The 17,581-nt window shown below is 44.5% G+C and overlaps 1 protein-coding gene across 1 annotated transcript in view; it reads left to right on the top strand.

Moving 5' to 3' along the window:
* LOC144132774 (endoribonuclease Dicer-L-like) overlaps positions 1 to 17,581 on the top strand; it is a 67,511-nt gene that overhangs the window by 14,773 nt on the left and 35,157 nt on the right. Inside the window, exons 9-12 of the mRNA XM_077665422.1 lie at positions 1,684 to 1,838; positions 5,732 to 5,873; positions 8,735 to 8,810; positions 16,538 to 16,680. Coding sequence (XP_077521548.1) covers positions 1,684 to 1,838; positions 5,732 to 5,873; positions 8,735 to 8,810; positions 16,538 to 16,680 — 516 coding nt within the window. The remainder of the gene's footprint in view (positions 1 to 1,683; positions 1,839 to 5,731; positions 5,874 to 8,734; positions 8,811 to 16,537; positions 16,681 to 17,581) is intronic.

The following is a 17,581-nucleotide window of genomic DNA, read 5'->3' as shown; positions in this document are numbered from 1 at the left end:
TATAAACAGTAATGCAGGTAATGAATATTTTAGCTCAAACACCCAATTTGGGCCATGAATTTCTGCTTTGCTTGTGTGGTTCCCTTCATTTATCTAAGCCACTGCGGTGGATCAGCGGTTATGATGCTTGGATGCTGACCTGAAAGACACTGGTTCAATCCCGGCCGCAGCAGTTGCATTTCGATAGAGGCAAAATGCTAGAGGCTCACATTCTGTGCAGTGATCAGTGCACGTTAAAGAACCTTGGGTGGTCGAAATTATCCCGAGAACTCCACTACGGTGTCTCTCATAGTCTGAGTCACTTCCAACTTTAAACCTCATACTATAACCAAACCAATCACTTATCTGTCAATGCAGTTGTACTGTCCTATCAATTCCCTGTGCGAGCAACATAGTGGGCTTGTTAGTGAAGGATCGCATTCAACATGTGGAATTCCACTTTGTAGAAAAGTGTTGCTGTGATCCACACTTTTTATGTTAAACGTTCTCTGCTTGGATAGCTTGGATATACTTGGATAGACCATGGCCAAGAGACATGACCATTCTGTTTCCAGTGGCTTTACTTTCATTGTTGCCACATTCCTTTTTTCATTTTTCATGGCTTAGGAGCTAGCTTACCCATAGATGCATGTCTTTGCTGCTATGTAGCACTTCTATACTAAAGTTGGGAAGTCTGGGAATAAAACCTTGCTCAGCTACTGTACCCATCGATAGCAGTGTTGTGCACAATAGTGTGAGGTAGTGTGTTTGTGCGTTACATGTGGCGAGTCGAACGATAAAGTGGACTGCGGGGCGGAGACATAGCAGCTTTGATAGCTTACACAGATACCCTCTTCACATGCTGTTATGCAGAATGTCTGTCTTTTTATTCATAGCAATTTTGTACCTAAGTTCCTCCGTGTACATGAATGAGAGCTGACCAAAAAAGTGCAGTGACAAGTTTGATGATCACTTGCTGATGTTGCTGCCACTGAGTTCCTCCACCCCTCCTTGTTTTTTTTTTTTTTTGTGGGCTCAGCTTCATTCGATAAACTGGTGCCACTTCTTTGCGCTTCTTCTTGTTGTGTTCCACAATCTTGTCTAGAAGTATAAATCAAGGTGAGATTTATATAAGTGAGTTGTAAATTTGGCAGCTGTGGATGTTGTTTGTCACATTCTGCACAAACCAATGTCGCAAGAGTGAGGTGAGCATAGTGTGCTTTGTTGTAGTTTTTATTGACGGCACATAGACTCGGATTTGAGGCTTTAACAGGTGACCTAATCGGCTGTATGACACATTGATTAATGGTTCACATTTAGCATTATACACATAAGCATGTCCACGATGCCGCGGTGGCTAAGTGGTTATGGCGCTCGGCTTCTGACCCGAATGACGCGGGTTCGATCCCGGCCGCGGCAGTTGAATTTCGATGGAGGCGAAGTTCTAGAGGCCCGTGTACTGTGCGATGTCAGTGCACGTTAAAGAATCCCAGGTGGTCGAAATTTCCGGAGTTCTTCACTACGGCGTCTCTCATAACCTGAGTCGCTTTGGGACGTTAAGCCCCCATAACCCATAAACCAAACCATAAGCATGTCCCCCATAGACGACATGACCCCTTGCACAGATGTTGCTGACACACGTGTTGCATTATGTGACTTTCCTGCTTCAGTATATATTTATTTATTTTTTCTTCTCTTCTACAGTCATTGATGACCAAGTGCCACGAAAGGGAGGCACCACTCAACTCGGAGGTGGTGCTCAGCTTTGCCATAGACCAGCTTCTGCCCCCGTACATGCCCGTGCAGAAAGACGGGGCACCTCGCATCACGCTGGGCTCCGCCATCGGCCTCGTCAATAGGTGCACTCATTTTGTCTAGCAGGACGTGCCGGCGAACGAAAGCCGCCAGTGGTGCCTGTTTGATGCATGTTTTAAAGGTGCACTAAAGAGGATTCTGAGCTCGTCTTTCTACAGTGGGGACTCATTTTGCATGTTGCGAGTATTCTTAGGAACTTCGAATTATTCTCTTGTGCGGCCGATTTCCTGTTAAGTCAAATCAAGCGTTCTGGCTCTTGCCTTTTTTTAAATTTTTTTTTGAACTCGCCTCTGAAAAGAGGAGGAGTCAGCCAATGCGTGGAGTGCCTTTCAGCCAGCCGCGTGGCTTGCTATTCTGCCATCGGCGGAGTGGTATGTAAAGCAAAGAGTCCATGCGTAGTTTTATTTCAGTGGGCCTAATTTGTGGCAATGTAGTCTGTGACTGAAACTATTTATTCACGGAAACCTAAAAAACAAAATAAAAACAAAAGCTAAGTCGCTACATGACTGGCTGAAAGGAACTCCAGGCGTTGGCTGACTCTCTTATTTTCGAAGGAGAGTCCAAAAAAAAAAAGGCAGGAGTCGGGACGTTTTAATTCGATCTAATAGGTTAATCGACCATACAGGAGAATAATTCAGTTTCTAAGAATGCTCAGAGAGTGTAGATCGTGTTCTAGGGGTAAAAGGACTATTTCAGATTCCTCATTAGTGCACCTTTAAAGTGACGGTGAGGAGAAATTGAAGTTTGCCTATATTGATAGATTACTGCATTAGTTATTGACTGAAGTGGCTACATGCGCTGAAGGCAGAGCTTTTATGAGCTAGAAAAGGCAAAAATATATACAGGTGTCAACCCCCCTCTGACCGTTGTCAGATGAAAACTGCGGTACTTGTTAGTTCACTTAGGAGAACTCGCATTGGCGACACTAGGTGAATCTGTTTCCTAGAGCAACGGTCGCTGAGCAAACCTAGAGAGGGGATGTGGCAAGAAGTGGGTCTCCCCCCCCCCCCCCCCTCCCCCCCCCCCCCCCCCCCACAGCCTCCTTGTTGGATCATAGCAGCTGCGCTTATTATCACTTTATCAATGTGTGCTCATCTTGATCAGCCACATTTTGCGTGCTGCATTGCCATTGTGCGGGGCTCCTTTTATGTGTAATTGCACTGCAGTATATTGCTAGACTCCTTTTACAGTTGTCTGCCATTAAGACCAACTCTGTTAAGAAAGCATTCTCAGACAAGACGAACAATGTTAGACATTGGACAATTTACTCCTTTTTCCATGGGACTCGGTGCTAAAAAAATCCGCTGAACACGAACTGTTTTGATTGTCCTTCACTTAGAGCAAACTTTTGCAAGCGACCATGACCCATGGTGACCCTGCGCAATGGCACTCATAAGGCGCCCACACAGCACTGTCAAAAAAATAAAACAATATATATAAGTTGCTCCTATGCTAGAAAGTGCACCTTGACAAAGTGGCTTCTGCACATCTTCACGCAAGGCTGTGGGGAAGCCATCTTGCAGAGCATGCTGTCCTGGGGGAAAGCTTTCTTGCTGGTGCAGAAAAGGCTGTGCCTGTGCTCACGTGGTCAGATCTCGGCATCGTGCGCGCGCGCGTCATGTGCTGCTTATTGTCTACCATAGACCAAAAGGCACATATGCGCGAAGTGCATCTGCTCATTGGCTTGGGCCTTAAAACTCCGGGTCTGCATTTTTAACTGGCGCGGTGTTGCAACACGTGTTATTGCGGTGCAGAGATTGCCAGATATTGGCACTACATGCATCGCCTTGTGGCGTACGGAAAGAAACGTGGTGTGCCTGCCTCGTGGAGCTGGTAACGGCTACACTGCAGAAGGCATGAGATAAAATACTGACGCACGGCTACCCTGCTGTTCATCTTCAAAGTGCTCTGAGCAGGATGGAAAGAAAGAATCAGAAAAAAACGCACACGTGCTCTGAGCAGGTTGGAAAGAAAGAATTGAAAAAAAAAATGCGCACACAAGCAGCAGCTTTTTGGGAAGCAGTAAGAAAAAGGACACAATGAAAATGGAAATCTAGGCCAGTGTCACTTTGAAATAGATTAATGTGGGCTTGTTTCGCGCTCTGTTCTCAGCTCACTTAATGAATAGCGTAATAAATGCTCTGTGCATAATTATAATCTCTCTGAAAGGTTGTATTATTCACTGTTTTCATTTCACGTATATATGAGCACACCTAGCACATATCCTTATTAAGATCTGAAGATGAAATTCTGATCTTAAAGGGCGTCTACTGTATACGTATTTTAAGCATCCTGTTCGGGTAGTGGTGTTTGCACTAATAATAATAATAATCGGTTTTTGGGGAAAGGAAATGGCGCAGGATCTGTCTCATATATTGGTGGGCAGTAAGGGAAGGGATAAAGGAGGGAGTTAAAGAAGAAAGGAAGAAAGAGGTGCGGTAGTGGAGGGCTAGTGGAGGGCTCCGGAATAATTTCAACCACCTGGGGATCTTTAACCTGCGCAGCAGGCTATAGCCATCTTTTGTTCATAGTAATTGTATGGCATTAGAACAGAGGCAGCTTGGTAAATGATGAAAACATGGAACTTCTCAAATAAAAAAAACTGCTCTCGAGTGTGGCTGTTAAAAGAGGGTTCAGTGTACCATTGCACGAGCTTCATAATGGGGCATTCAAAGGCCATAGCAGTGTTGGGTGTCAAATGTCTTTTGTGTCGGTTTGCTTGGCGATCTGTGTGATTTCTCGGTTGAGCTAGTTTCCCCTTTCATAGTTCTGCACAGAATGGGGGTTTATAGTGAGCATGTTTCTGTGTGAGTACAAGTACAGGCTACGAGGTCGGACATTTTTGATGGAAAAGCCGCCGTGATGGCTCAGCGGTTATGGTGCTGGGTTGCTCACCCGAAAGACGCGGGTTCGGAACTGGCTGCGGTGGCCTTATTTCAATGGAGGTGAAATGCGTCAATGCACATTCAAGATCCCCAGTTGGCCGAAATTATTCGGAGCCCTCCACTGTGGCATCCTTCCTTCATAGCCTGAATAGCTTTGGCACGTTAAACCCCATAAACCAAACCCATTTTTGATGGAAGCATTGCAAAGACAGGATATGTAGAAGATGATGGTGCGGCGCTGACTAGCAGCTGGTTTTTTTTTGTAGTTTAGTATCTCTAGAAATATATCGGTGCTCGGAATTGGGGTCGAGGGTGTCTACATAGTTAAAAAAAAATGTTTAAAAGAAGCAAGAGGCCTGTAGACTTTGCGAGACATTGTGTAACGAGCCACTGGCCTTCTTTTGAACTTTACATTTTAGTGCTCTGGCACTTGTAGTGGCCATTCCCTACATTTGGGTGTTTTCTCTCTGAAACCTGTTTTGTGGCAGGCTCCTCATCTGCAACCTGCCCACCGTGGCAGCCCATTTAGTCGTGAGAGGCTGCATGGTCAAAGCAACCTGGGTCGCATCCCAACCCAAGTCCCATCGATGGCAACAGCTGCCATAGCACCTGCCTTGTGCCACTGCTCACCTGCCCGCCAGGTGGCTTACTTGCCAAGGTGTAGCCGGTGGTAACCAGGCGAGAACCTTGGGCGCTAATTAGGCAGCTCCGCCCTTAAGCCACCGCCCCTCACAACTGATGTCATGCTAATGCACATGTCTGCATTTGGCCTAATTACCCAAATCGGCCGACTTTTTTTATTTATGTGCATGCCCTGTCCTTTTATTCCTGCATGCCTATATATTTCCAGGTTTATTGAAATTAAAAACCAGTTATTAGTTGACATTCGTAATGTTCCATACTATGCGTCGTGTCTTTGTGCTGTCTCTTTATCTGCCATAGCTTCATCCAGTATGTTTCTGTTCCTGAGGCCCCCCTGTTACAGCGGTACTTGACTGTGCCAGGTTTCAAGTGGGGTGCCTTGTGCCGCAGTCTCCTTCTCCCTTCCCCAGGTACTGCATGGTTCTTCCATCCGACATGTTCACACACCTGAAGCCCACTTACAGCATGACCACCCTGCACATTGACGACAAGGAGTTGTTTGTGTGCACCGTCTACCTGCCCATGACCAGCCCACTCAAGGAGGGCATCAGGGTGCGTTTACTTCACCACTCTATGGCTTTTCTTTTTAATGCAAAAGCATTTCTTGCCTCGTGAGTGGCATGGAATGGATGTGCCCTCATGAACTGTTGATCATCCAGTAAGAGTGGAATTATGATTTCTAATGATTAATAATGGTTGAATGAAAAGTTTAAATGACCAAATTACTAAATAAAACAATTAATTAAAATTGCCATTAATTTTGCCAATTACTGTAATTCACAAAATTGATAAATTACTAGTAGGGGTGTGCGAATATTCGAAATTTCGAATACGAATCGAATATGTTCGATATTCGATTCATATTCGAAAATTGATATTCGTGAATTTCCGAACATTCGAAAATTCCCAAATACTCACCAGCGATCGTATACTGCGCATACTTTCATAACTTCGATTGTGCCAAAACCACAATATCTGGGCAGATTAGCCGATAATCGAGTTAAAAATTCCAGGAAAACAATACAGAGGTCCTGTTCGCTTCCTTCTCCGCCGTTTATCACTCGGACCGACCGCATCACGACGCCGCAAGGCTTCACCTCGTGAGAATTTCCCCAAGTGGGCTTTCCCACATATCACCCGTGCTGCGAACAAGATGGCCGATGGCCCGCTTCGAGCAATCGCAACGGGAAATCGAGATTTTTTTTTTTAATCCTTCGGTAATACGTTGCATATTTAATGGCCGCATCCGAAGAATGCGTCCTGTCGCCTTCGTAACTCTCCGAGCGTGACTTCCGCCATCCCGTTTTGTACACTACGCTATGCGGGAAAGCCTACTTGCGGAATGCCGCGGGAGCCTCCTGAAGGGGCGCGTCGAGTAGTCGCAATAGGGCAAGCGATCCTGTTAAAATCTCGCCTATTGCATGGTGCATTGTAACCTGCATATCTCTTTAGCGGGCGTAATGGCAGGCGTGACAACGATCGGAAGGCCTCTGTCGCTAGGGCAAAAAAAAATAGCCTGGCTGTGTAGTTTTGGTTTCTGAGCTCCACTGCTGCCCCGCGGCAACATCAAATGTCGGCCCGCGCATTCGCCGATAGTCCGCTTCCAGCTCCGCGCTGCTTATTTTTTTTTTTCCTTTTTTAGAAACCGCCTCGCTGCTCCGACGCCAGTGTGTGTTTCCCGGCCCCTTGCTTGCATTTGTGTTGTTCTTCCAGCACTCCAAAACGAGCGGCTCGTCATGGGCTTACAGGTGTTAGTGCGATGGAGCTGCCTCATAATGCCTTACTGCATCTTCAGCATTTTCGGCAGCATTTTTCTTTTCCGGGGCGGGGGCGGGGGGTCAATTTTATTAACAGAGGCTTTCGGATGAACCGAGCATTTCTTCCGGTTTCTTGAACTCCGAATAAATGAGGTTTCATAGTCATCATGTTATTTTTTTTGTTGCCAGTCTTGTCATTTTATGGATTTTGTTTTGCATGACCTCATCATAGTTTGGATACTGTTATGCTGTCTAATCAAGTAGTATACATTTCTGTGCACATCATGTTTTTTTATATGGTACTGAGGCAAGTCTAGTTTGGTTTATTTTAGTTGCAAAGACCACACACTATTTTGAAAAAAATGAGGGCAACAATGTTTGCTTGCTCAACATTTTCTGAAATTTTTTTTGTACTGAACAGATATTCGATATTCGAAGCCATTTTTTCTTCATATTCGTATTCGATTCGTGTTTGAAAATTTCAATATTCGAACACCCTTAATTACTAGTAATTCCTACTGAACAGAACGAACTATAAAAGCGAAGTAACCGATTCATAATTATCTATTAATTAATCTGCTACAGCTAATTAATTACATTTAGTTAGTGGTGGACTTGTTGATAGTTGATTGAACGATTACCAACAATGATCAATTACATTACTAAGTAACAGAAGAGGCAACAGAACTCGAAATGCTTTCACATTTCTGCGCGTAAGAAGACTTAAATGCATTTTATTCTTTTCTTTTTTCTTTAGCTGTTACTGCCCAAAATCTCGTGGTTGTCGTCTGCATATAACGACGTCACTGCATAGTGGGGTCACATGGCCAGTAAGGCAGATGACCTATTAATTGTCAGTGGGCCTTGTGGTTCAATTAATAGATCACGTGAGCATGACTTCTTTAAACATGACTGTGACCAGCTTCACAGCTGATGTTGAAGCTTGTGCAACAAGCTTCAACATCTATTTCCTTTTTTTTTAAGCTTGCGATTTTGGATGTGTGATTTGCCAGTAACACATGAGCATAAAAATGAAAGCCCTGCATTTTTGTGTACAAAGCAAATAAATATTGTAACTTTCCTTTCTGTTTATTGTTGCTGAGAAGCAAAAAATAAAGTAAAACCTCAATAATTCAAAAACTTGGGAGATGCTTGAGGGTTGGAATGAAAGGGTGCTTGCACTAATGGAACTGGTGAAAAGAAAAAAAAATGGTTGCATTTGGTCGTGGGAGTACAGGAGCCTTAGGGAACACAGTTTTTTATTCACGGATCAAATTCACCAGCATTGTTCACCTTCTTTTATTCTTGGGAGCACAAGCAATAATGCTTTCTTTACATTCAGTGCCTGAATTAAATATCATTTTGTCAGTCAACTGAGTTAAAAGCCGTAATATCATTACAGCACTATAACTATGTAATCATGTGAAAAGTAAGGTCCACTCGTAGTGGCCAAGTGTTAGTCGTGTCCTGAAGCGAGTAGAGGCAAGAAACATGTTGTTTTCTACCTTGTATTGGCATTTATGTGATCATTTTTATTTATTTACGTTGTTCGTTTCTTTTCATCGCATTTATGATGGGGCAGAGTAAACCTGTCACGCTAGGCTGTGCACCATCTTTCTTCATCCCTAAGTGGCACCCCTGTGATTTCGCCTGCAGGGGCGGGCGATGGAAACAAAGAGGTATGCCAAGATGGCAGCTGCCTTGGAGACGTGCAGGCGTTTGCATCTAATAGGTATGTTGTCGGCATGCTCTGTTGGCAGCACCACCTTGTGGCCAACTTGTAAAAGCGTGTATTGCACGACCACTAATATTCTCTGGCGCTCTCTCATTCATTCAAACTCACTTAATACAGAAATGTAATGTTTCGATGGAGGCCAAATTCTTGAGACCCTTGTACTGTGCGATGTCAGTGCACGTTAAAGATCCCCAAGTGGTCGAAATTTCCGGAGCCCTCTACTACGGCGTCCCTCATAGCCTGAGTTGCTTTGGGACGTTAAACTCCCATAAACCAAACCAAAAGTGTAATGTATTTCAACTGACGATCCCACTGATTTCAACTCTGCCTAACTATAACACGTTCTTGGTCTACTTCACGTCTTGAATGATAGAGAGTCGGCTTTAATTGTGATTTCCTTGAAATGGAATCACTCTGCATGATTGCGTTGCCAAGCTGCCACTGTGGCTCAGTGTAAGTTATGGTGCTTGGCTACTGACCTGAAAGATGCGGTTTTTATCTTCGTTGTGATAGTTGCATTTCGATGGAGGCGAATTGCTAGAAGCCCATGCACTGTGCAATGTCAGTGCACGCTGAAGAACCCCAGGTGGTCGAAATTATCAGGGGCCCTCCACTACAGTGTCCCTCATAGTCCGAGTTGCTTTGGGACACTTATGATGGGACATTTATGATGTAACCCTCGTGTTACAATCGTGTTACAAGCCCCATTAAACGAAACAGCCACATTGCTGAAACATGTCTGTGTGAGAAAGCGACCAAGAAGTTTTCCCCGTCTTTCCATTAACTGCAGCATCGTTCCTCAAGTTGCATTCCTGTTCTTTCATTTTTTCCTTTATGGGCCCACGAGGTCAACCCTCGTGTTACGGTCATGTTACAAACCCCAAAAAACAAAACGACTACATTGCTGAAACATGTCTGTGACATTGCTGAAACATGTCTGTGTGTGGCAGTGAATATCATAGGAGAGGCGTATTATGGTCTTGCAACCTGACCATGGCATAAATGTTGTTTTAAAAAGGTCAGAACTGCGCAAAAGACAATGACAGAGGCAACAAGGAACCCACAAAACAGCACGGGTGCAGTTTAAGTTTTGTTGTTCCGAGTTTTATCTCTTTTTGTACCATGGCAAAATTGGGCATTTTTTATAAGCTGTTACTGCATTTACTCACATAATTTGTGCACTTCTGTTTCTTGAAATTAAGGCTTTAAAAAGGGGGTGCGCAAATTACATGATTTCATAAACTCGTCTTAAAAACTCTGCAAAGGTCGTAACACGCCATATATACCGCATACTGCCACCTATATTTTGACTGACCCCTTCTTCATCCCTCCTCGCACTCCCTCGAACACCTTCCTGCCACATTGTGTAGTTCCCCACGTGATGGCATGACGGCACGTGCGCAGCTCAGAACAATAAGCACGCAACAAACGATACTATCGGGAAGCCAGCAGTTAGAGACAAATGGAAATAACAGGTGATAAAAGGCATCCTAGCCTTCGGTCAGGCTTACTAGTGGCAAGCCGAACAACTGGCGGTGCAGTAGTTTCGGATTTCAGCGTGTGCCGGAGGTTGCCATAAGTTTGTTCTCAGTCTCGGAAGTTTGTCTGTCTGAGAAAGCGACCAAGAAGTTTTCCTTGTCTTTCTGTTAACTGCAGCGTTGTTACTCACGTTGCATTCCTGTTCTTTCATTTTTTACTTTATGCGCCCACAAAGTCAACCCTCGTGTTACAATCATGTGTTGTTTTTCATGTTTCGTTTCTGCAAAGTCAACCGTTGCATTAAAATTCAGGTCGCGTTGCATTCAGGTACACACGGTGTTTGATAGTATATTTTTCAAATAGAAATTGTGTGCAGTAACGTGAAATTTTATTTGTCTGATACAAACTTTGATGAAAATTATAGTAAATATTTATGACGTTAGGCTTATAACACGAAGAAAAAATATTGCTGAAATTCTGAAATATGCAAAACGTTGTTTGTTTCATTGCGTAAAGCAAGTGAAAGTTTCACTGCTTTGTGTGACAAATACCTCTAACTACTACAAAAATGTTTGCTGCCTCATAGAAAGCAGCTTTTTTCTTGTAGATGTTACAAAAGCTAGTCTTTTTCCAGATATTTTTATTGTACAGTGCTTGAAAGTACAAACACACCTATTATCAACCTGTTTTCTTTTGAATGATAGACATTAAAAAAGTAAGCGCAGAATTGTAATCCACAAGAAAAATTGTGAAATGGAAAAATCTATACTCCATTTCATACATAACAGGCAATGCAGCGGAGGCAGCGGAAGTAGTGCGTCCGCAAAACCATATTACTCTGCCATGCATCATTGTCCTTCTCAAAGCCTCGGTCAGTGTTCGGACAAAAACAAAGAGCGGTATAGAACGAAATGGTAGCACTGAAAATTATGGTCGAAGCTGTGAGACACCGAGCACTTGAACCCTCTGGGCTCTGGGTAGAATTTTCACTGAGTGTGAACTACCTTTTAGGCGCGGATGGACTAAAGGCGATTCGTCCTACCGCCAAAGTTATCAGACTGCCAAAGTCAATCTTACTTCTCGAAGTCTTGATGAGTTGGAGGACGAAAATGTGGCAAGAGGTAAAGTGAAGTGCCATTCACAGCACTTAAGATTTGTTACAAAGAAAACCTTCACTAACTAAGGCTCAAAGAAAACCTTCACTAACTAAGGCTCATGTGTCACTGTGTGAAACAGCTCCTCAATGTTGAAAGACACATACAGACATCCAGCAAGCACAGAAGAGCAGTAAAATGCCTTGTAGACATTAAACTGGGTGGAAAAATAGCAAAAATCATGGTGGCAGTACTCCAGTAGAAATGCGGTTTTAATAGCTTGATCATGTTCTTGGAAATGAGCAAGGTGTTGGACGACGTGCCTCTACTTTTGCAGCCCTTTTTTTTATAGGTTATTGGATTTATTTCAAGGTTGTTTGTTCAGAATTAATATCAAGGCATACTTAGTTATTCATGTGGACTGAAATTTTATTGCCACTATTAATAGAGAAAAAGAGCCCGATAGCACTGTTTCATCTCCTGACCTGTCTGCTTCACCACGCTGTTGCCGTTGGCTTCACTGTATAACGCCATGTTTTTTTTTTTTTTGGGTATAAGGGTTGTATGTGGAGACGGCGACACGAAGTCTTGGTCACGTAATGTAGAAAGACGGCAAATAGTGGTCATAGTACTGCGAATAACCCTAATGCATCTAAAATGGCAGAAAAAAATTAGTGCAGAGGCATCTGGCAGGGAACAGTGTTCTCTAGAGAGACACCAGTTGATGTTTTAGGCTAGTTATTGAGGTATCCATTGTCAAAAATAAAATAAAATTGTCTGACATCTTCTCAGGCACACTGCTGCTATTAGCAATCAAAATGTTATTGCGACTGTTAAAAAGACTGTTATATTATTCTCTACCTCATGATGACCTCATGAAAAGTGTAAAAATGTGCATCACTGATTACAACAATGAAACTGATTTTATTGCTAGATGTGGTGTGTCCCTTGAGAGCTTCTTAGAGATTCTGTCTTTTTACCTCCGTTCAACTGTCATTGAATGGAAAGGGAAATTGTTTGCGCAGAATGATGGAGTGTGCATAGGATCTAAAGTAGCACCTGTGTTAGCCAATATCTTCCTTGCCAGGGTAGACAGATCCATAGACAGGAGATGTGACGGGTTGGTTCTGAGGATTTTTCGGTATGTCGATGATTATATTGTTTTTGTTAAGAAGGGTTACTTGACGCGTAGCGTGGTAGATGTACTGAAGGTTTTCAGAGAATGCGCGATGGGACTAACTTTCACGACTGAACTTCCTAAACAAGATGTACTTCAATTTCTGGACTTAAGACTGTTGTTGGAAGAGCGTCATGTGTGTTGGGAATGCTCCCCTCGCTCTAACAAGTCTTTTCTAAATTACCAATCAAGCCACACAAAACTGGTAAAAAATGGCATTGTTTTTTCTAGCCTGAAATCTGCCATGAACAAGTCATGTCTCGAAAGAATCAATGAAAGTATTTTGCGTCAAGTTGGCCGATTAAAATCTAGCGGTTACCCTTCTCATGTGATTTCCAGGGAATGCGATAAGCTTCTTAGATAGGTCAAGAGCGGGGATAAGCCAAAAAGGGAAAAAAAGAAGTTTGTGGTGGTGCCTTACACGCATGGTGTGGGACATGGTTTGAAGAATGTTGCGGCAAGATACGATGTTGATGTGGTCTTTTCAGCGCCTAAAAAACTTAGAGGTGTTTGCAGGCAGGTGGAAGAGAAGGCTAAGGCAACAACCGCGAAGAAAATGTCTGGGGGTTGTCAGACCAACCATAAGAGCCCTTTTGTGCCCTGTAATGTGGGGGTTCTCTACAGGATTCCGTGCACTTGCGGGTTGAGTTATATTGGCCAGACAGGACGTTGCATCAACGCTCGTCTTAGTGAGCACCACAGGTCCCGAGATACAGTTAAAACTCGATTTAACAAAGTTGAGGGGAGCCGTGAATTATTTCGTTAAATCGAGAACTTCGTTAAATTGAATGAGGCATTTCTTGGGCACATAATTCAGTACATTCGATTACGGTAAAACCTCGTTAAAACGTACCCGCTTAAACAGTACTTTTGTTTTAAAAGTAGTAAAGTCAAGTCCCCGACTGAACACCCATTGAACATAATGCATTTTGCATCCGCATAAACCGTACCAGCTTATCGCGGTCGTATCGGTTAGCACGTACCATTTTCACTTTTCGTCGCACTCGCGCGTGACGAATTCACGCCGGTAGCACCGACCCAAAGGACGGTTCGGCTAGCGGCGCAACAATCTTCCCTAAATACCGCCGACGGGACGGCAAGCCACACAGCTAATGACAAATTGGCCCAAAGTTGGTAATCATACTACTAGCGCAATCTTTGGGGGTCCGTATGGTCATCGTCATGACCCCCCGCGCTACTTTCGAGTGGGTAGCGCCAACACCACGACCGGCGCCGCTAGCGCGTATGAAAAGAAACAACAAAAATTCTTACTCGACAAGAAAGGCCCGAGGGGACTACAAATTTATTTTCCGCCAAAGAAGTCGGTGATCTTTGCCTGCGTGCGCTTTGTGAGCAACGGCCGCACCGATTTCTCGTAGGTCTGAAGTGCGTCCAGCGCGTCTTCCGTCCCCTCGTGTGCGCCGGCAAAATGTCGCAGCAGATCGAGAGCATCCATCACCTGACCTGGTGTCGGCACGGGAGCTTCGGCACCTGCAGGGTCGTCGGCAGCATCTTCAGCCGTCACTCCCTCCACGCTTCCTACAAGCCGCAACATATCGGCATCAGTCAAAACTTCCGTTGTGACTGCGTTTGCGTCGGCGTTCACGTAGTCTGAGAAACTTATGCCTGTGGGCACTTCATCCACTGAGCGAAGGTGTTCCCAGGCATCTTCATCCTCGTGCACGGCGCTCGTGCAGTCCGGACCAGCTTCGGCAGTTTCATGGCCTAGTGTACCGAAACCGGCAGTCCTGAAGCAGTTGACAATTATCGACGGCCTCAATGCTCTCCAAGCCGCCGCCACCATCTCAACCGCCATAAAAATATCTATTTTCGTCTCGCGCTTCAGCTCCAGGTTGAGGAGAACTCTGTCGACGACTCGACGCTTGTATGCGCACTTCACGCTATTAATTATCCCTTGATCCAAGGGCTGAACCACGGACGTTGCGTTTGGGGGGAAGTAGCAGAGCTCCACGCTGGTCAGCTCAACCTCTGCAACGTAGTGGGCCGTGCAGTTATCCAGCAACAGGCACACTTTCCTTTTCTGGCGACACATGTCGCTGTCAAGTTCCTTCAGCCATGTAGCGAAAATGGCACGCGACATCCACGCCTTTGAATTGGCAACGTACTTCACAGGAAGCTTTTTGGTGCCTTTAAAACAGCGCGGCCTCGCACTCTTTCCGATGACAAGTGGGTCTCGTTTGTCGGTGCCGTCCATGTTGACGCACAGCAAAAGAGTCAGCCTTTGTTTGCTGTGTTTGCCGCCGTGGCACGCCTGCCCCTTCAGGGCGAATATTTTTTTAGGCAGCATTTGGTAGAATAGACCGCTCTCGTCGGCGTTGTAGATGTCGCTGGGGGCATATTTTCCCAGAATGTCGGGCACGTTTTCAGACTGCCAGTCGCCGACTACAGCCATGCTTACGCTGCTCGCTTCACCGCTAAGCACTTTCCCGACGATGCCGTGTCGTTCTTTGAAGCGCGACAGCCAGCCGGGACTTGCCTTGAACTCGTCGCCCAGCAAGCACGCGAAAGAGCGAGCTTTTTGTTGGAGCAGGTCTCCACTCACGGGAATACCACTCACGGGAAGACGTGCATTCAAAGGCACGGGGAAATCCGCACAAGAGCGAACACAGAGCACAACACACAAACACACACAAAAAAAACACGCGAACTGCAACAGCGCCATCTATGAAATGTGGCACGAAACATTTTTACTGCTGGCGCCATCTCGTGAGCTCGACTCAAAATTAAAACTCGTTTTGCGCCGCGCAGTTTGAAAAAAGCGACGGGATGAAGATGCTCCGCGCTGTTACCGCTGACTCGCAATCAATATATTTTGGGGTGCTGTCTACAAAATAGACCAAAAATTAACACTTTTTCACCTTTATTTCTCGAAAAAAGGTTCGTTAAATCGGGACAGATCACGGAATCGGTTTCGTTATTTCGGGTTAGTCAAAGCATTGAACCCTATGGGCGTCTGAGGGGGAATTAGGATACCTTCGTTAAATCGAGATTTTCGTTAAATCGGGTTTCGTTAAATCGAGTTTTGACTGTAATGGGTCTTCTTGTAACCTTACCCGCCACTGGAGAGAAGGTACTTGCACCCCTCTGTTGTCTAACACCGTCATCCTAGGAAAACATGATGACAGCCTAACGTGGGAAATTTGGGGGCTTTTCACATCCGCTTGGAACCTGATAGCTGCATTAGTGATCCTTCTGTCACACTAACTGATAAAGAGATGATGTTTTTATCCGGCCAAGATGTGTAGTCTCGCGCTCGTGCTGATTGTCACCTTTGTGGGCATGATTAGCAGCTTTGTGTCGTTTTTCTTTTGGTTTTTTCCCTCTTGTTTGTGTTTGGCGTTCTTAGTATTTAAGATGCTTGGACGTGAATTAAAAATCTAGTTGCGAGTCAGCGCTTGTGGTGTCCTTTCTTCGTTGTGTCCCGTTGTTTTATTGCGCTGTTCAAATATGAAACTGTTAAAAAGATAACAAAATCAATTAGGTTTGCAAAACTTTCCGGATATCGGGGAGTTTTCGATGCTCACTAAGAAAAGTAGTTCACTGCACTCTTCAATACCGCACTAAAAACTCACTGCTTCGTTGCAGGGTACTTCGAAACTGAAAGTGGATGTCTTGGATAATGTAACAAGTTGGAAGCTTAATTAGTAGCTTTGAAATTGCATGCAGTATCTATGAGCACCGGTGACACATGGCCGATGAGCACGGTACGGAAAAGTTAATAAATATAGGGACCCAGTTGAGGGGCGAATCTTTCAAGAAAAAGAATGGTTTGGTTTCTTAAGTGTTTTTGCAGATGACTGTACACATAGTCCAGTGACTTTCCAGAATGCGTATTCTATAATAGAAGTAGGCTGCAGAAATAGCAAAGTTGCATGGGGCTGTGTCTGGAGAGATGGAGTGGAAGAGAGATATGTCTGTGACATTGGTGTGTGACTTGTGTCTTTTTTTGCTAGGTGAGTTTGACAGCAACTTGCTGCCCATGAAACGGGTGCTGAGCGTGATAGACGGGTATGACGATGTGGCTGTCGATGACGACTTGCCTCCTGGCACCGCCAAGCCGGGCAGCAAGAAGCGCAGGAGAACATATCAGAAGAAAGTAAGCATTGCTGTAGCCATACTTTTGCAGTGGCAGCTGTTAAAGACGCGTCGCGTTTCCCCATGCCCCCGTTGCCTGTTATGCTTTTCTTTCCATATCTTTTGCTATCGTATTCTGATGCTGCCGCCTTGGTAGCTGTAGTTTGAACAGCAGTGTTTTCATCTGCGATACTTTTGAGGTCAGCTGGAGAGTGTCGCCCCTAGCGTGATTCTTATGTTTTTGTTTGCTTTTACTGCATTTACTTTTCCTCCCATGGAAAAAACTTGCAAAAAACATTTTGAGACATCGTATCTTGAACCCATTTTCCCGAGTATAAACGAAGCAAGTTTCGACTCCCATCAGCACGAAATGAGAATTTCTGGAGCAGATCAAAACATTAAATGTTCAAATTTTGACGCCTTCCTTTTAAGCGTTCAGGCATTGCAATGTCCCAGTAGTACGCATTCAGAAACTAACAACCACATGCTTTATTTATGCTGCAGGGATGCTGAAGGGCAACTGCATTCAACTTTCCTTCTTGGTAAAAATCAATTCGAATATTAAGCGTATTTGATTTGTATTCCAAATTTCGAATATTCGCACACCCCTACACAGAACTAAGACCGGTTGCACTTCAAGTAGACCTGTTAGGCCTCGTCATGCCATGTGCTGGTTGCCTTAGTTAGCTTAGTTGATAGAGGGACTGGCCTGAACAACCTATAGGCTGGGGTTTAATCCCCAGACCAGGACGAATTTTTGTGAAAGCTGTATACACTGGAATCTCGTTGATACGATTCTCACGGGCACCGAAAATAAAAACTTATTATCCGAAAATTGTATTATCCAAAACGGGCTCCAAAAGATCGCGAATAATACATTGTTGGCACAGAACTTGCTTTTATTAAAGCACTTTAAAATAATC

This window comes from Amblyomma americanum, chromosome 5 (genome assembly GCF_052857255.1).
Source record: "Amblyomma americanum isolate KBUSLIRL-KWMA chromosome 5, ASM5285725v1, whole genome shotgun sequence".
NCBI lineage: Eukaryota > Metazoa > Arthropoda > Arachnida > Ixodida > Ixodidae > Amblyomma > Amblyomma americanum.
The sequence above is the reverse complement of the archived record's forward strand: the minus strand, read 5'-3'. Positions and strand labels throughout refer to the sequence as shown.